General features: G+C 37.0%; 1 protein-coding gene across 1 annotated transcript; it reads left to right on the top strand.

The window, feature by feature from the left end:
- Nucleotides 1-12,219: 12,219 nt before the first annotated feature.
- Nucleotides 12,220-18,941, top strand: LOC122292075 (60S ribosomal protein L10a-like). Its single transcript, XM_043100277.1, has 6 exons — nucleotides 12,220-12,324; nucleotides 12,564-12,618; nucleotides 13,428-13,647; nucleotides 14,594-14,759; nucleotides 17,901-18,106; nucleotides 18,654-18,941. The coding sequence occupies exons 2-6, from the start codon at nucleotides 12,614-12,616 to the stop codon at nucleotides 18,705-18,707; spliced, it is 651 nt and encodes a 216-aa protein (XP_042956211.1). The 5' UTR covers nucleotides 12,220-12,324; nucleotides 12,564-12,613; the 3' UTR covers nucleotides 18,708-18,941.
- The last annotated feature ends 994 nt before the right edge of the window (nucleotides 18,942-19,935 follow it).

Below are 19,935 nucleotides of genomic sequence, written 5' to 3'. Positions count from 1 at the left end.
GGAAAATTTTCAAAAACTGCTTTGGGACTTTGTCCCTATAGTTCTATAATCTTTACATGAGCACCACATGCACACACATATACAAAATTTTTTAAATTGATAACTAATTACTTAAGGTCTGTTTGGAGTTGCTTTAGTATTCATAAAAAATATTTAAATAGCTTTAAAAGTTTTTTAACAATAAAATTAGATTGTTTGAGTGTTACATATTAAAATATTTTTTAATCTTAGATAAAACGTATTTTTGCTTTTTCTCAAATGTATTTTTCCGGATAATGTGGAATGCAATTCCAATTTTAATAAAGATTGTCAATGAATAAAAATATTCATACAACTTTCAAATATTTACAGTTTTCTCTTTAATCTTATCACATGCATGGCAATACAACTTTCAAATGACCTTTTATTAGGAATGTAAAATTCTCGATCTAGACTAGAAAACCCAATCGTACCGAATGGTTTCAATTGATTTGTACTGGAATGATAGTGAAACCAATTGATTTTAATCCTAATATATGGAAAATTTCGGTTTTCAGTCCGAGGTGGGGTTTTTTCACCTAGACTAACTGAATATAATTATATATATTATTTTATATAGTAGTTATTTAAGTTGATTATATAATTTTCATCTAACCTATCATCAATCATCATTGACAATATAAAATGTTAAATATACAATTATTAATATGCTATCAATTAATTAATATATTATATGAATCATGATAAATCATAATATTATATACAATTATACATATTCTAGTATCTAAGCGTAAACCTATGTTGCACGTAAGCATGAAGTTTCTAAGGTCAATGACTATTATTCATTAATCATATATAAAATGTTAAAAGTTTAATATAAGTCATTATGCATCAAATATCATAATACAATTTACATACCATTGAGTATTAAGTTAATAACAATTAACATCATAAATATAATTATAATTAATTATTTTTTAATAAGTTAGTTGCATAATCTACATTAAAGAACGTCTCACTTAATTTTAATTTGACTAATTTAAATAATTTTTTATATTAATTTATATACCAAAAAAAGAAAAGAAAAGAAATGTTTCTAACTCATATGAAACGGTATCGTTTATAGTGAAATTAGATCTAAATAGTGCAATTACAAATTCAATCCAAACTGCGCTATTTCAACACAACCGAATGATGAATTAGCCCCTCCTTCTCCCTCCTTCACTCAATCTCTTTACTTTGCCCATTGTGCCCGATACAAGCCCTAAAGCCGCAGCTAAAAGCCTACAACGCACTCCCTCCCTTCTCCAACCCTCCCGTCGTAGCTCCCAACTCCTCTATCGCAGTCTACCGGTGCATCTAAGGTACATAATCTGAATTCATTTTTCAATTTTCAAGTTTTGAAGACAATAACACACACAGAGAAAGATATAAAGAGATGATGAATGTTTTAATCGAAATGGGGTTAGCCTTGGAAGGTTAGCATGTAATGAAAGTGATTAAAAAAAAAGAATAAAAAAAAAAAGAGAAGTAGAAGAAAGAAAGAAAGAAAGAAAGATGTTTTGGGTGTTAAATGTTCATAATTTTTGGGTATTAAAACCACACTAATAAATACCCTTATATCTTAAAATACATAGAAAAGAATTTAATTTAAATAATTTAATAACATAGATTTTTCCTAGTAGGATTCAGGTATAAAAGATACGAAGGCAAATGGTACAAAATCTATTAAGTATCATATTGAATATTAATGTAAGAAATGTCCATTTAATAAGATTGATAAGTTTCAAACTACCTTGGGCTAAAGGGCTAAGGATGGGGGAAGTAGTAATGGAAGGCTTTTTCCTATAACCTTTAGTGTTGAGACTTGTAGACAAGTCCTAACAAAAATAATTATTCTTGATGAATTGTCATTTAGATTTAACGAAGAGGAGTGTTTTAAACGATTTAAGCTTATTGTTCAACCTAAGTGAGTAGCGATCCATCTCGTGTTATGGTTGCCAATGATTGTTATAGTGTGTATTGGAGGTAAAAACATAAGTTGAAAAGTGTTTTTCAAGGGCAACAAATTTTCCTTATCATGGATACATGAACATTCGTGCAAAATCTCAAATACATGGATACATGTGTCTCACGTTACATTTTATTGATAATGATTGAAAACTATACAAGATCTTCTCTTTTTGTTTATGAAAAGGCAGTGGTTCTACACAACACTACACCAAGAGGGGGGGTGAATAGGTGTAATCTAATTTTTATGGCCTTTTGAAAATTAATCAAACAAGCAGATAATAAATGAAACAAATAACACAAATAATCAACACATGATTTTGTTCACGGAGTGGAAACTCATTTGAAGAACCTCTTCAAAATCTAAAACCACTCCGGGTGTAAGACACCACCTCAAATCCACTATAGAAACTTTAGTTTGTTACAACCAATTTAGAACACTCACAAAACCTTTGTAGTAGCTAAACTTGGCTTGCAACACCACGAGTGACCCACTCGATCTCTACACGCATGTAGTGTCGGAACTCCGACCTTCCTATAGCTTCCCACGAGAACCTCTCGATCTCTGCATCAACGGCAGCTCCAGACTCTTCCGGCCAACAGCAATGTCCACTTCAATGGACTCAAATAAGAGTTGATTTTGAATGTGTTATGATGGAGTAATATTTTTCCAAGAGAGAATCAACCAAATGGGGGAGAGGTTGCTCTAAGAAGTTCTTGGAGGCCCTTAGGGTTTTTGCTCTGATTCTCCACCCATAGAACAGAAGCTAACATGTTCTATTTATAGTTCCCATCAAATGAGGCGTTCAAAACCCTACATTGTAAGTGATCTGGAACATTGGCTCGAGCGAAGGGTCGAGCGAAGGTCGAGCGCCGAAATCTACCTGAGTTCGCTCGAGCGCCATGTCGAGCGAGTATCGAGCGGTCGACTCTGCCTGAGTTCGCTCGAGCTCAGTGTCGAGCGAGGGTCGAGCGACACACTCTGCCTGGGTTCGCTTGAGCTCAGTGTCGAGCGAGGGTCGAGCGGTTGAATCTGCCTGAGTTCGCTCGAGCCGTATGTCGAGCGAGGGTCGAGCGGTTGAATCTGCCTGAGTTCGCTCGAGCGCTCTGTCGAGCGAGGGTCGAGCGAAGTCGCTTCTTTTGACCAATAATGAGCACACTTCAAGCCCACTTCAATCCTTCCGCAACAACACTTGTTACAACACTATTTTACACAGGTTTTCACAAGAATATGCCAACACGCTCATTTTTCCCTCAACAATCTCCCCCTTTGGCATTTCTGTGACAAAACCTCTAACCTATATATATGATCTAATCCTAGCACACCCAATTAGATCCATATTCTTGAACATGTTGAAAATTTTCTGCACACGCTTAGCAAACGGTTAAACATACCCATTCACATATGCACAAAAACGTATTTGCAATTCTCAAATCATAATTAGAAAAGAAATACTTTATTAAGCAACAAATCAGGAGTTCAAGAAACATTTGTCAAACAATCAGCAGCTAACAAGAAATATAAGTCAACAGAAATAACCAAAAGCTGCTGTTCCCCCAAAACAAAAAAAAATGTGTTAGTACAAGTAACACTCCCCCTGAGTTAATACTGTACTACTCCCCCTCAACAATATCTCCCCCTCAACAATCAATCTCCCCCTTTTTGTCACAAGAAGCCAAGGGTCTCAATCATCACCATCGACATCCTCATCATCCTCATTGAGCTGCCTCTCGATGTCATTGAAGCGTTGAGTCACAAGTTGTTGCAGGTTGTCAACTTTCACCTCAAGACTGTCGAACCGGGCGTCAAGGCGAGCTAGATACTCAAGTACCTGCTGAAGACTGGGCTCCGACGAACCGGGGGCTGAGGAAGATGGCTGAGAGCTGGATGGGGCCGAGGTAGACGGCTGAGAACTAGATGGTCGAGAGCTCGAAGGCTGAGAGGAGGGAGCGGGAGGGTGCTCAACACGGATAGGCTGTGGAGTTGTGTGAGCACGACTCAGCTGAACCGTCCTACGACCAATAGGAGCCTTAAGAGCAATTCTAGGCTCCTGAGGATGGAAAGCAACAGATTGGGAGAGAGCTATTCGGGTGATCAAACACGGTAAGGGCAAACCAGTCCGTGTTTTAGAGGACCGATACGCCTCAACAATAACCCGACACAAAAGACTTCCTAGATCAATGGAGACACCATTGATCAAGGCATACAGCAGACGGGCACGGTCAAGACCCACATCACTATTATGACCAGTAGGATCTAAGTTCGTAAGAACAATCCTACTAAGAATGAGGTGATCGGGGGTAAAACGAGCAGTTGAAATAGGGGTTGTCCCTTCCCAACTACTAGGTTGGCCACAAAGACAAGTAGCAATGACTTGTGGACTTGGAGGAGATGTCCGTGAGTAGGGAAACTCAGGATAGAGCTCACGAGGGGCATTTAGCAGAGTCGCTATCATGCCCGGAGTGACTCGGAAAACAACATTCCTGAGACTGACTTCAAATGAGTCATCAACAGATATGTCATGAATATTGGAGTAAAACTCCCTAACCAACTCCACAGAAGGAGTGGGATGACCAGTGGTCAATGCCTGCCACTGACGAGACTCAAAAATACGGGGAATTATAGTCTCGGTAAGCTCACCTAATGTCACTTCACGCTCGACTATGGGAGTACGATGCGAGAAGTTCTGAGAGTATAACTCTTGGGCTCGGGCACTATGGAATTGGGCTTGAACGGGTGCAGGAGGGTTTTGGCGAGGACGAACACGTCGAGACATGGTTTCAGCTGTAGACAGAGTCAACGACGTTAGACAAGGCTAAGGCAATGCAAAGATGTGATGAATGCATGCATGCTGACGCAACAATGCCAACTAACAATGCAAGACTCGATGCATGCCCGATGTCACTCCTCATTTTTCAAAACAATAACAAATGCATAGGTCAAATTGTGCCATATGCATGCTAATGCCTACTCATGTGAAAGACCAACATGCATGCTAATGCCAACCACATTCATGACACATATGCAATGACAACTCAAGCCATTTACAAGCTAATGCCAACCCATGTGCATGACTCATGTTAAACGATGCCAAACCTCATGCATGACCCATGTGCAAACCAATGCCAATTCTAAACCAAAACACCTTCAAAACATAATGCAATCCTAGTTAAACGATGTCTCAAACCTAGGATAGACATGAAATAGATATGGGAGCAATGCTATGCCAATGCATGATGAAAAACCAAAAACACACTTCATTGAGACATTTTATCGAACACTTGGAGTGCATCCAAGTGAGAAACTCGGGTATAGACCCATGGGAGTTTCAAAAACCTCCTAAATACAACCAATCCCAACAATGGCTATACAATAGCCTCAATAAAACAAGATAAAAGAAAAACGATCGAAGAAAGACTCTCAAACACCCAATCCGAAACCCAAATGCATAACAACACACGGAAAACCCTAAAATAAAAGCATCAAATCACGAAAATACAAGAGAGAAAAGGATTTACCTTGGTTTGAGGATGATTTCGGGAGGAAAACACTTGTTTAAACGAAGAAATTTGAGAAAAGGAGGAAGAAAATCGCACGGGAGGGAGAAAGAGGCCACTGTGCTCGAGCGGCTCGAGCGGCGCTAGGTTTTTATACCAGGCGTTCGCTCGAGCGAACTTAAAACCCTCGAGCGGCTGTCGAGCGGTTGTAGCTCGAGCAGGGTCGAGCGAGGGTCGAGCGAGACCTTCAGAAAAACACATTTTGCCCAGTTTTGAAGCACATAACACTCACATGACTTGGACAAATATTGGGAATGTCAATTTTCACACCAAGAGTACTTATCTAATGTAGAGAAGCATCATATTCCCATAAAACACGCAATTTAAAACAAAGTATCACAAGTAATATAGACGTGCGTGTTTAAAGCGGTCCTTGCTCAATCAAGAAATTTCAATCGTAAGGCGTGAGTGGGGCTAGGCTGAACATGAAACCATAGGTGCTTGGGAAGCTCATTCAAGACACAGAAAGTCAAACCTAATGCTGCTAGGACCTAAATCTTTCTGTTTAAATACTTGTCTCAGTATGTTCAAGAAAACAGAAAACTTATTCTGTTTTTCACCCTCCTTTTTCTTTTCCCCTTTTTTTTTTTTTTTTTTTATTTATTTCAACTTCACTTTTTCTTTTCCTTTTGAGATACATATTTTTGCACAAATGAACCATGATGAGGTCATCTAGCCCGTGGTCAATTCTGTATGAAGATAGAGCTTCCTACCACTTTTGATTGCCTCCCCAATAAACTCACAAGTGGTGAAATGTCAATTGACCGAGTTTGGAGTGAAGTGTGTGATGCCAGTCACAGATTACACGAGATACTCATGTTCCAAATCTTTGTAAAATATAGAAATATGATACAAATCTCAAAAGACACATGCACTTAGATTTTAGAATTAACAACCCCACTATCATATAGCCCAATCATGAAGTGCATGTAGGGGCAGCAAACAACGATAAATAAACTAGACAACAACAAACAAGAAAAATAAACAACAACAAAATAAAACAAAAATGCATGTAATGTATGTAATGCATGCCTGTCAGTCTACAGCACCAAAACCATGTGTGGCTCGCGTCTTTCCCTTTTGGATGATCCACCTTGGTATCCATTTCTTTGAGAAAGGCTTTTCAATTTTCTTGGTGTGCCTCTTAAGCTCAAAACAGTTTGGTCGGATGTGACCAATCTTACCACAATGATGACACACGGGGCTTGCTTTGTGAGGTCTTTGTCTCAAGAAGGTTGAGACATTCTTAGAGTCATTCATGTAATTCTTACCCCTTCCAGAAGGATAAGCAGTTCTACTATTAACAAATGCAGGAGCATGCACAAAATGACTCATTAATTTAAAACAGTTTGGTCTAATATGGCCTAGCTTCCCACAATGATGACATATGGGGCTCATGTTGCGAGCTCCTTGTCTTTTGGGAGGAGGAACAGACTTTTGCACTTGCACAGGCTTCTTGCCCTTTTCAGATGGATGAGCCTTCTTTTTCTCAGTCATTTCAGGAACAAACACTGTGGTTCTCACATTTTTACCGAAAGCTTTTGAGCTTGAAGGAGCATCAGGATTCTCTTCAAAATAGCCTAAACCACTTTTATCACTAGATGACTTTCCTAAACCTAGGATTTTGTCAAGCTGGTTTGTCCCAATGGAGAATTTTTGCAACTTAGTATTTAACAAAGTTAGCTCATTTTCATGAGTTGTCACTTTATCTTCCAAAGTCACATTTCTCTTTTGCAACTCATCTGTTAGACCAATGGCTTCTCTCAGTTTGCTCTGAAGCCCTTCATTTTCTCTTTTGCATAAATCTATTTCCTCAATATGTGCTTTATTGAGTTTCCTCAATTTCACACATTCCTTGTACAACTTCTCATAGATTTCCTGCAAGTCATCTTCATCCCCGGATTCATTTTCAGAAACACTCTCAATTTCAACCACAGATTCACTGTTATGACTTTTTCCTGCAACAGAGGAAGTGAAAGCCATGTAGTTGAAATTTTTCTTCCTGGGAGAACTCTCTTGTGAGTCACTTGACTCAGACTCACTATCAGTCAAGGAAGCAGCATTCGCTTTCTCTTTGGCCCTTTTGTAATTTGCACACTCAAGTCGAATGTGACCAAAACCATGACATTCATGGCACTGAATATTGTCATTGACAGCTCTAGTTTCTCTCTTATACCTCCCTTCTCGATTTTCTGAACTAGAACCTCCATTGATACCCTTGAACCTTCTCTTTTCTTGTCTTGGGTTTTTCTGGGCAAACATCTTCCTGAATTTTTTAGCATAAAATGCTATCTCCTTGTCACTCATGGCAAGTTCGTCAGAAGATTCACCAGACTCTTCTCTAATAGCTTTGAGGGCTATGGACTTGTTTTTCTTATCCATAGGAAGAGTATGTTCATAGGTTTGTAAGGAACCCACCAACTCTTCAACTCTCATGTTGTCCAAGTCTTTGCTTTCTTCTATAGCAGTGACTTTGGGACGAAACCTCTCAGGAAGAGATCTAAGGACTTTTCTCACAATTCTGTCCTCAGGAATTCTATCCCCTAAATTAAAACGAGAATTGACAATATCATTAAGTTTGCTATAGAAGACATCAAAAGTTTCATCATCCTTCATCCTAAGTTCTTCAAAGTTGGTGGTCAGCATTTGAAGTTTAGAATTTTTTACAGCCTTGGTACCTTCATGGGTAACCTCAAGAATGTCCCATGCCTCTTTGCAATTTTCACACATGGAGATTCTTTTGAACTCCTCCTGGGACACGGCCATGAATATCGCATTTAGGCCTTTGCTATTCCAACTACACTCGTTGACTTCATCCCTAGAGTAATTTTCCACACCCTTGGGGGTTTCGACTCCCTCAATGAATACAACCGGTTGTTTCCATCCCTTTGTTACAGAGGTCCACACTCGTTCATCCACAGACTTAAGGAAAGCTCTCATTCGAACCTTCCAATACGCATAGTTACTTCCATCAAAAAATGGTGGAGATGTGAGTGATTGAGACCTATCCATATAAACCACTACAGCAGGATCACACTCAGGAACTAAATCCTAGCGGAGTGAACCCGCTCTGATACCAATTGAAAAGGCAGTGGTTCTACACAACACTACACCAAGAGGGGGGGGTGAATAGGTGTAATCTAATTTTTATGGCCTTTTGAAAATTAATCAAACAAGCAGATAATAAATGAAACAAATAACACAAATAATCAACACATGATTTTGTTCACGGAGTGGAAACTCATTTGAAGAACCTCTTCAAAATCTAAAACCACTCCGGGTGTAAGACACCACCTCAAATCCACTATAGAAACTTTAGTTTGTTACAACCAATTTAGAACACTCACAAAACCTTTGTAGTAGCTAAACTTGGCTTGCAACACCACGAGTGACCCACTCGATCTCTACACGCATGTAGTGTCGGAACTCCGACCTTCCTATAGCTTCCCACGAGAACCTCTCGATCTCTGCATCAACGGCAGCTCCGGACTCTTCCGGCCAACAGCAATGTCCACTTCAATGGACTCAAATAAGAGTTGATTTTGAATGTGTTATGATGGAGTAATATTTTTCCAAGAGAGAATCAACCAAATGGGGGAGAGGTTGCTCTAAGAAGTTCTTGGAGGCCCTTAGGGTTTTTGCTCTGATTCTCCACCCATAGAACAGAAGCTAACATGTTCTATTTATAGTTCCCATCAAATGAGGCGTTCAAAACCCTACATTGTAAGTGATCTGGAACATTGGCTCGAGCGAAGGGTCGAGCGAAGGTCGAGCGCCGAAATCTACCTGAGTTCGCTCGAGCGCCATGTCGAGCGAGTATCGAGCGGTCGACTCTGCCTGAGTTCGCTCGAGTTCAGTGTCGAGCGAGGGTCGAGCGACACACTCTGCCTGGGTTCGCTTGAGCTCAGTGTCGAGCGAGGGTCGAGCGGTTGAATCTGCCTGAGTTCGCTCGAGCCGTATGTCGAGCGAGGATCGAGCGGTTGAATCTGCCTGAGTTCGCTCGAGCGCTCTGTCGAGCGAGGGTCGAGCGAAGTCGCTTCTTTTGACCAATAATGAGCACACTTCAAGCCCACTTCAATCCTTCCGCAACAACACTTGTTACAACACTATTTTACACAGGTTTTCACAAGAATATGCCAACACGCTCATTTTTCCCTCAACAGTTTAGTTGAAAATCATAAGAGTGATACACTTAGTAGGACCATAGAGATATGCTTGATTAATTGGGGGCGATTAAAAATACTTGTAAAGACACTTGATAATACAAGTTCAAATAATGATTTAGTTACTTTTGTGAAAAACAAAACTAAACATAAGAATGACAATATTTTTATATTTTTTCAAGTATATATAACTTGTTCAAAAGTAATTTTAAATATATGGTTATTTTATTTATAGTTCTTCTACGGACAGTCGCCATGCGTAATCGTGGGTCAATCGACAATGCCACATTAGTTGATTTAATTAAGAAAAACAATGAAAATAGAAATATAATACAATAATAGAAATACACAGATGCAGAGCTTCTTCGTCTTCACAGGTGGATTCTCCCTTCGTCTTCATGGATGTCGCGGGTAGAGCTTCTTAGACGTAACTGAGTTACATTCTCTTCGTGCATAATAAGTAGATGGTTCTCTTCGATTTTTTCACTATGAATTCTCTTTGTAGGTTGGAGCTTCCCTGCTTCTTCGTGGATTTTGAAGCTAATCGATGACGGAGTGATGGACTGCTTTGGAACATGAAATGGAAAGGGCAGAGACAAGTCAGTTGAAATCTAATGGCGTGATGCTTTAAAAGAAAAATTGAGTGGACGAGTTGACTCAACAAGTCACTAACGACATGGATCTACACCAATCTCGAAAATAACAAGGGAAGAGAGTATCATAATGTTGGAGAGAAAAGGAAGCATAGACTTTGGCAGATATGCTGAAAATGGAAGCTAAATGGGTGGAATAATGATATTTTTAAGTCAAGACAAACAAACTTGTCTTGTTCCAAAGCTCAAGTTGATCAGTCCAACACCTATGAAAAAATTGGTACTACTACTACTCTTATTCAAAGACAAACAAAGTCCAAAATCCCCAAACTAATTTATGTAACAATTAATACCCCAAAAACTGCACTTCCCTACACTTGCAAAGCACCATTCTCTGAGTACCTAGCAACCTCCATGAAGAACTCTCGTGGGAGGAGAAACCCAGTATTAGAGAGAGAGAGTATTGCTGCCGCTATTGATGCTATTCACAAAGATGGAGATAGAGAGGTTGGTGCTTGAGCTATGAGCATCCCATGAACTAGTATTAGTTGGTCTAGATGGTTCCACAAACTTTCTTGAACACTGATGGCCTCTTTGCATACGCCTCTCATAGTACTTTTTATGTGGAACAACTTCCTTGCTACACCTCCATTTCTTCCCATCTGTTCTTTTACACCTACAAGCTTTAGGTCGGGATCCATGCTACTTCTAGAGTCCCAAGGCATGGGGCTAGACCCTAACAATTGATGCAGGAAATCATGAAGCAAACAAACCCAAATCATATCTCAAGGACAGTAAGCAAATTGAAGAACATTAGGGATATTGAGAACAAAATCTAAGTCATGTAGCCCATGTACAATGTCATCATTGTGACTGAAAGGAGAGGACTTGGGATACTTACAGCTTGGGTGACCTAAAGGGACCTCATCATTGAGGCCACCAAGAGAGCTAGCAACACTCTTCCACAAAGGAAGAAGAAGATGATAAGGCATCGGAAGTGTCGCTTCCATGTACTTGTAGATAAGTGCTTGAAGTTGCAACTCCTGCAACTGAAGAATGGTGAAGCCACACGATTTTGTACTGTGATTAGATCCATGTCCAAGCTCAAGATTTAACCCAACTAGAGCTGACACATTTTCTGCAATTGATTCATTGGTCTTCATGTCCCAAGAATCACCCAAACTCGTTGCTCTGAACTAGAAAGCAATGGAATTGTGGTTTCAGAATTCAAAGTAATGGAATAAAAGTGAATAATGAGAGAGAATGAGTTACTAATAATTGGAGAACTAGAAAGCATGAAAGTTGGGGCTACTAATTCCATATTAAAGATGGTCAAAGAAGAGAGCCAGAAACAATGGAGACAATATTTTTTTGCTTTCTTTTTTGGATTTTGACATGACTTGTAGGCCTTGGAGTGAAGGGGGAACACGAAGGGGAGAAGATAAGCCTTACAGAGAAGGGGGGAAATGAAAATGAAAGTGAAACGAAAATGCATCATTTGTTATTTTGAATGAAACGATCCATTTCATTCGTTCCACGTAGACGATGACTGTGTCGCAATAAGGGTTTTCCTTTTATTTATTATTTATTTATCTTTTATTAGGTATTTTTCTTAGGTTTAGATTCATAAATGGGATAAGATAATTTTAAATGAAAAATAAAAATTAAATAAAATATTATTATTATTATTTTGAGATTTAAAAATGTTAAATTAAGATTTAAAAAATTAAATTATTTATTATATTTTATATAAAAATTTTAAAAAATTAAAAAAATGAGATGAATTGAAATGATTTGGTAATATAAACAAGGTCGTTTGTGAAGGTTCGATCCCATAATAATTTTTTATTTTCAAATTGGGCCACAATTGTTCCGACACGTGTACATTTCTCTTAGGGTTTAGCAGATAATGCCAGTTCTTCCCGTTGCTAACTGCTATATATACTGAATGCTAAGCCGCCAGAAACCCTAGGTAGAGTTCCTCCTTCTTCCGGTACTACCTCCCTCCGCAACCGCAACAGGTTTGTCTCGTTGATTTTGAGAATCTGAATCAGATCTTGTCTTTTTGAAAACTGCCTTCTTGTTTTATTTCTAGATCTGCAATCCTTGTTTGTTTCCCGAGAAAGTCGGGTAATGTATTAAATTTTGAGATTTCATACTGGTTACAAGTTTTTCTTTCTGTTTGTTTCTAATATTTCATTTACGTAAGTATATGCGTGGCTTTGTTTTTTCATTTGACATGCTTTGGTTGGGTTTGCAGTTGGAAAAGCTGTTAGTGGGTCTGTGAAAGTAGGCCTTCGAAATTAGAACATGAGGTATTTGAAATATCAACTTGTGTTTATTTTTCTATTGGCCTTGTCATATTATGATGGATTCGCTTTTAGGATTTTAGGAAGTATTATCCGTTGAAATTCCGTGATGATTAGCAGTGCCAATTGTATGATTGAAGTTCTTATGCTCTCAATGCGAGGTTCATTTATTCATGTAATTCGGAAGAATCTGTGATTTTTTAAGATTGGTGACATGGTATATCATCTCTGGTTGAATCTTTTCTTTTAATGGTTGTTGTCAAAGAACTTTGTGGCATTCTTATTTTTGTTGCAAGTATTGGTAGAAAGTCTAAACTTTAGCCTATATGGGGAGCATGCATTGTCCATTTCTCACCAAAGCTAAACTCTAAATGTTACCATTTCACATGATGTATAAAGTTGGTGTGCTTTTCAAGAATCGATTTCCCTATTGATTACCCATGAATGAATGTAGACTATTTCTCATTATATCAACATTATTTCGTCCCTTATCAGTAAAGCTATAGGTGGTGGTTGTTTATATGTGTAACTTAACCCTTTTTTTTTCTCAAGAATGTGATTTGTTGAATGTGTGTAGGCAGAATCATGATTGTGATGCTGGATAATGCATTTGATTAGGATTCATGTCTGATAGTGTTGCTTATAAACTGAACATTGAAAACCAAACCAGTGCCATTTTACTCGGTGTCTCAGATTGTTTCATTATTGTGCCCTGAATATGTAGAATATTTCCTAGACGATGATGAAAGATGAAGTCATCAGGTTGATGCACCTCAGTTTCTGTGATCTCACTTCTTCGATCCTTCTTTCAACAGTAAGCTTCAGAGTGATGCCGTACGAGAGGCCATCTCTACTCTCTTTACTGGATCCAGAGATAAGAAGCGTAATTTCACTGAGACCATTGAGCTCCAGATTGGGCTAAAAAATTATGATCCCCAGAAGGATAAGCGATTCAGTGGTTCTGTTAAGTTGCCACATATTCCTCGTCCAAAGATGAAAGTTTGCATGCTTGGAGATGCTCAACATGTTGAAGAGGTAGTGATGCTGTTACACTTGGCTGAGAGTTTGTTGTAGTTTTGATCTCAAATGAGTGTCTAGGTTTACACTTGATTGAACCTTCATGTTTCCTGATGTCTTGTAGATTAAAATGCCCATATTCTTTTGATTTCTTTGAAGCCAGTACTGATGAAGCTTTCTGAGGTTTATTATGACCTGTTACAACTCTTAGCTTCATGATTTACAAGAAACGTATTTGTGAATAAATTGTTCAGGAATCTAAAAGACTTTTACTTTTATTTTCTGCACGTATTTTTTCAGTTTGATTTTGTAATCATGCAGAAAACGATTTTTACAATTTGAGATCTGTGGATGGGTATATTATATACAGTTAAATACTGTGCTTTCTAATTTCTCTGGTTATGCAATCCCAAAGTTTCTGTGGTCAAATGAAAGTATCACTTTCTATTAGAAGTGAGAAGGGAAGATATATTTGTGGAGATTGTACGTGACATACAGATATCAATTTCTTAGAGGGTGAAGGTGAGAAATTATTTTATGAATCTGTGGTGTTCTGTTTACATGTTTGGATGTGCTACTCTTAGGAAACCACATAATAAGGGTACTAGCATTATCAATTGGTTGCTTTTTGGATAGAGATTTATACGGGTTTTTATTGATTATTGGTTTTGAGTGCACTGATATCATTTGTCTACATTCAAGCTTTTTAATTGGCATGAACTTATCAAAAAAAAATTGGCATGAACTTATAAATTTTTTGTCATTGTATTTAGTTTGTGATGGCAAGTTGTATTTGGGTGTTTGAATCTGTCCTATTTATTACCATCGTCCTTTTCTTTTCCTGTGTTTTTTAACTTGTACCCACATCAGAGTAAGTTGTTTTTCATTTTCATTTCTTTTGATGAGGTTGATCATTTATGATTGAAATTTTGTTCAGTGATCAAAATTTTGCAATGTCATGCAGGCGGAGAAGATTGGCTTAGATTATATGGATGTTGAAGCATTGAAAAAGCTTAACAAAAACAAGAAATTGGTTAAGAAGCTTGCCAAGAAATACCATGCCTTTTTAGCATCAGAAGCTGTCATTAAGCAGATTCCCCGACTTTTGGGCCCTGGCCTCAATAAGGCAGGCAAGTATACTATATTAATTTATTAAATTTTGCTGTTTTTATAATTTTTTTATTATATATTTTTTTATGCAGCACATATTTTAGAATGTTTTTGTTCTCTTGGCATGCTTTTTTGTCATTTGCATTCATTTGATGATTTGTTGGGTATATTTTTCGTAGAAAGTAAGAAATGTGGACATTCATTCGTTTTGGCATTTTTTCCTTGTTACTTTTTCATTGAGTTACCTCTGTTTGATTTGAAAATATACTTTAAAATGTTCTTGAGCAATGACAGATGTGTAATGTATTGTTTTACCTTCTGCTTTGGGTCTTTGTTGGCTATTTTATGAAAAATTTTCTGAGAATGAAGATAGTCACTGCCTTTAGAGAGAACCAAGTGGCCTTTGAAAGTGTGATGGCACTTGTGTTCCGTTGCGGGCATATAGAAAATTCCAATTCCTTTCTTCCATGTTTATATTCTCTTCATGTAGATAAGTCTAAGAAAGGTCTTGTACATATCTTTTCTCATTTGATAACTTGTAAAAAAAACTTCCTGAGATTTAAAGGTTCTGTTTATTGTTAGGTAGCCTTTTTCATTGGACATAACATGTGTTGTATATTTCTTGTACGTTTATTGTTGCATCCCTTTCATGATTTATGTTGTGTGATTTTTTGTAAACAACAAGAAATGTGGAAATTCATTCGTTCTACCATCTTTGCATTGTCACTTTTTCATTGAGTTGCTTGTGTTTGATTTGAGATTATAAAATATTCTTGAGCATTGGTAGAAGTGTAATGTATTTTTTTACCTTCTGCCTTGGATCTTTGTTGACTATTTTATGAATAATTTTCTGAGAATGAAGATGGTCACTGCCTTTTGAGAGAACCTGGTGGCCCTTGAAAGTGTGATGGCACTTGTGTTCCGTTGCGGGCATATAGAAAATTTAAATTCCTTTCTTACATGTTTATATTCTCTGCATATAAGTCTAAGAAAGGTCTTGTACATATCTTTTCTCATCTGATCACTTGTACATATCTTGTGTTCCATGGCGGGCATATAGAAAATTCCAATTTCTTTCTTCCATGTTTATATTCTCTGCATATAAGTCTAAGAAAGGTCTTGTACATATCTTTTCTCATTTGATCACTTTTAACAAAAAAAGTTCCTGAGATTTAAAGGTTCTGTTTATTGTTGAGTAGCTTTTTTCATTGGACATTTGGTGTGTTTTATAATCCCTTTCATGATTTATGTTGTATGATTTTTTGTAAACAACAAGAAATGTGGAATGGAAATTCATTCATTCTGCCATCTTTGCATTGTCGCTTTTTCATTGAGTTGCTTGTGTTTGATTTGAGATTATACAATGTTCTTAAGCATTGGTAGAGGTGTAATGTAGTTTTTTACCTTCTGCCTTGGATCTTTGTTGGCTATTTTATGAATAATTTTCTGAGAATGAAGATCTTCACTGCCTTTTGAGAGAACCGGGTGGCCCTTGAAAGTGTGATGGCACTTGTGTTCCGTTGCGGGCGTATAAAAAATTTCAATTCCTTTCTTCCATGTTTATATTCTCTGCATGTAGATAAGTCTAAGAAAGGTCTTGTACATATCTTTTCTCATTTGATCACTTTTTAAAAAAAAAAAAAGTTCCTGAGATTTAAAGTTTCTGTTTATTGTTGAGTAGCCTTTTTCATTGGACGTATGGTGTGTTGTATATTTGTTGTATAATCCTTTTAACGATTTATGTTGTGTGATTTTTTGTAAACAACAAGAAATGTGGAATGGAAATTCATTCATTCTGCCATCTTTGCATTGTCGCTTTTTCATTGAGTTGCTTGTGTTTGATTTGAGATTATACAATGTTCTTAAGCATTGGTAGAGGTGTAATGTAGTTTTTTACCTTCTGCCTTGGATCTTTGTTGGCTATTTTATGAATAATTTTCTGAGAATGAAGATCTTCACTGCCTTTTGAGAGAACCGGGTGGCCCTTGAAAGTGTGATGGCACTTGTGTTCCGTTGCGGGCGTATAAAAAATTTCAATTCCTTTCTTCCATGTTTATATTCTCTGCATGTAGATAAGTCTAAGAAAGGTCTTGTACATATCTTTTCTCATTTGATCACTTTTTAAAAAAAAAAAAAAAAGTTCCTGAGATTTAAAGTTTCTGTTTATTGTTGAGTAGCCTTTTTCATTGGACGTATGGTGTTTTGTATATTTGTTGTATAATCCTTTTAACGATTTATGTTGTATGATATTTTGTAAACAACAAGAAATGTGGAATGGAAATTCATTCATTCTGCCATCTTTGCATTGTCGCTTTTTCATTGAGCTTCTTGTGTTTGATTTGAGTTTATACAATGTTCTTGAGCAGTGGTAGAGGTGTAATGTACTTTTTTACCTTCTGCCTTGGATCTTTGTTGGCTATTTTATGAATAATTTTCTGAGAATGAAGATCTTCACTGCCTTTTGAGAGAACCAGGTAGCCCTTGAAAGTGTGATTGCTCTTGTGTTCCATTGCTGGCATATAAAAAATTCCAATTCCTTTCTTCCTTGTTTATATTCTCTGCATGTAGATAAATCTGAGGAAGGTCTTGTACATATCTTTTTTCATTTGGACCTAGGGGGTGTTGTATATTTCTTGTATGTTTACTATTGCATCCCTTTGATGAATTTTTGTAAACAATAAGAGGTGGAAATTGATTCATTCTGCCATTTTGGCCTTGATACTTGTTTTTAATTGCTTGCATTTGATTTGAAGATTTTAAAATTTTTCTTCCACAATGGGAGATGTGTACTGAATTTTTCACATTCTGCCTTTTGAGAGAACTGAGCAGCTACCTAAAGGGTTTGATAGCGCTCGTGTTCCGTTGCGGGCATATAGAAAATTCCAGTTCCTTTCTTTTTTCATATACATATTCTCTGCATGGAGATAAATCTATTCTCTTGCAAACAATAAGAAAGGTCTTTGTATATTATTTTGTGTCTTTGTTACTTGTTAAAAGATCTTCCTGGGAGTTGAAGATTCTGTATATTGGTACTTATGAAAATAATAAAAATAAAATTGAAGGTTCTGTTTATTGTTAGGCAGCCTTTTTAATTGGACCTGTGGGGTGGTTGTATATTTCGTGAATGTTTAATATTGACTGATTTAATAATTATAATTTAGGGAAGTTCCCAACTCTTGTTACTCATCAAGAAACGATCGAGTCTAAAGTTAATGAGACGAAGGCTATGGTTAAGTTTCAATTGAAGAAGGTGCTTTGCATGGGAGTGGCTGTTGGGAATGTTGCCATGGAGGAGAAGCAGGTCTTCCAAAATGTTCAAATGAGTGTGAATTTCCTTGTTTCCTTGTTGAAGAAGAACTGGCAAAATGTAAGATCTCTCCCTCTTGTTTTGTTTAGGCAACTGAATTCTACTATTAACTTTAAGCTATTTCAACCTTTTCTACGAAGTTAATAGTTCAAGTCTTAGTCCTTGCCTTTGGTTTTTCCTAGTTAGGGGGGAAAGATATAAAATAGAACTTGTAAATTGGAATTTATATGGCGCAACCGTGCGTGCTTATGAGATCCTTGTGTCTGAATGGTTCTTTGTGAATGTCACTCTGAATACGTGTATAATTCAACACTATTTACCCATCCTCCCCATTCACACTGAAACAGAATAACAGAACAAAGCTCAAATATTTTAGTCCAGAAGATTTGCACACAGAACATTCTGCAGCATAATTTGGCTCAGTTGTCATTGTTTATCGAGAGTGCTTTTAGTCGTCTGTTACCTGTTATGGCATTGTAAGGTCATTTTTAATGTTTCTAATTCTATCAGGTAACCTTCTTTTTTCTTTCCTGGGGATTTTTTCCCCTTTTGGTTTGCAAGCCTGATTGTCTTGACCTTTTTTTTTTTAACCAATTTTTGAAATCAGGTGAGGAGCTTGTCTCTTAAGACCACCATGGGGAGACCAGTGCGCATATACTGAGTTATTGGCCAAGGGAGTTCTGTAATACTTTCAAGCGAATTTTTTTCCCTTCCATTGTCACATTTTCTTGCTGTTTAGAGGCCGTTTTACATTTTGTTCGTTAAATGCGTAGATGTCACACTTCCGTTGGAGAAGTGAGGCCTATTTTTCGTTTTCACTTGCGCTATGATGCGTTGTCGAATATCAAAAAGTCTAAACGTTTTGGCACTTTCATTGCCGCTATTGTTTTGCTTAGCTTCTCTCTACCCTTGCCCCAAACATATAAACCCACTCTTAATAGGACAATGGGTATACGGAAAAACGACGCTCCAGCCTTCAACATTGGCCAGGAAAAGAAATGATCCAAAATGTTTATTGTTACACCTACAAAAAAAAAACTTATCTCGAAGCCTACATGATTTGGTTTTGGGCCTATTTGGAGTTAATAGGGGTCTTACTAAAATGCGAAAGTTGTTAGAGCGCATTGGTTTATTTAAATGTGAATCTAAAAAGAGTAGCTGAAACTTGGGAACCACATATGTGAAAGTAAATTCAAATTTTTCTTCATCTCTTGCCGAAAGACATATTTTATTTCAAAATATTGCTATCTCTAGTTAGTAATTAACATATTGCAAAATATGAATTTAAAAAAAATATATTATTATTAAAAAAATAATATTATGTGAATATTTTGGCTAATATATGGATAATTTAATGTGTTAAATGGTTTAGATAATTTAATTATTATATGTTAAATGGTTTTGGTTTTAGGTGAAATAAATAAAATAAAAAATAAATAAAAAAGAAAAGAAAAGAAAAATTGATATGGCTTTAGGTAAGTGTTCACATGGCTTGGTAACATGCAGGCACGTGTCCATATAATACAAAATCGTCATGTGAATATTTGTCAACTTTTTTACCTACTTTCATTTGATTTATTTTAAAATTATTTTCTCGAGGTGTGGGGGTGGGAGGAGTGAAAAAATTCATGACAGCAAGTTATCCAATCTTTGAATCAAATGGAACTAACGACATGCTGTGACGGGATGGAAGTTTTACGATAAAGACGTTCTCAACCTTGGTTGGAAGTTAAGGCCGCAGTACTGTGCTTTTCTAGCATATTGTACATAGGAGTGGTATTACTATTCTGCGAATGTTAGCTGAGCTATCTATCTTTCTTCCATGGCGACTGCTAACAATACAATACAATAGAACCAGCGGTTGTTACATTCTATTCCCTCTTTGGGAT

Source organism: Carya illinoinensis, chromosome 13 (assembly GCF_018687715.1).
Source record: "Carya illinoinensis cultivar Pawnee chromosome 13, C.illinoinensisPawnee_v1, whole genome shotgun sequence".
Taxonomy (NCBI): domain Eukaryota; kingdom Viridiplantae; phylum Streptophyta; class Magnoliopsida; order Fagales; family Juglandaceae; genus Carya; species Carya illinoinensis.
This window is presented reverse-complemented; position numbering and strand designations above follow the sequence as displayed.

Coding starts and splice junctions, on each gene's coding strand:
- LOC122292075 (XM_043100277.1), top strand. Junction 13,648..14,593: donor ATGCTCAACATGTTGAAGAG/GTAGTGATGCTG, acceptor AATGTCATGCAG/GCGGAGAAGATTGGCTTAGA. Junction 14,760..17,900: donor CCCTGGCCTCAATAAGGCAG/GCAAGTATACTA, acceptor ATTATAATTTAG/GGAAGTTCCCAACTCTTGTT.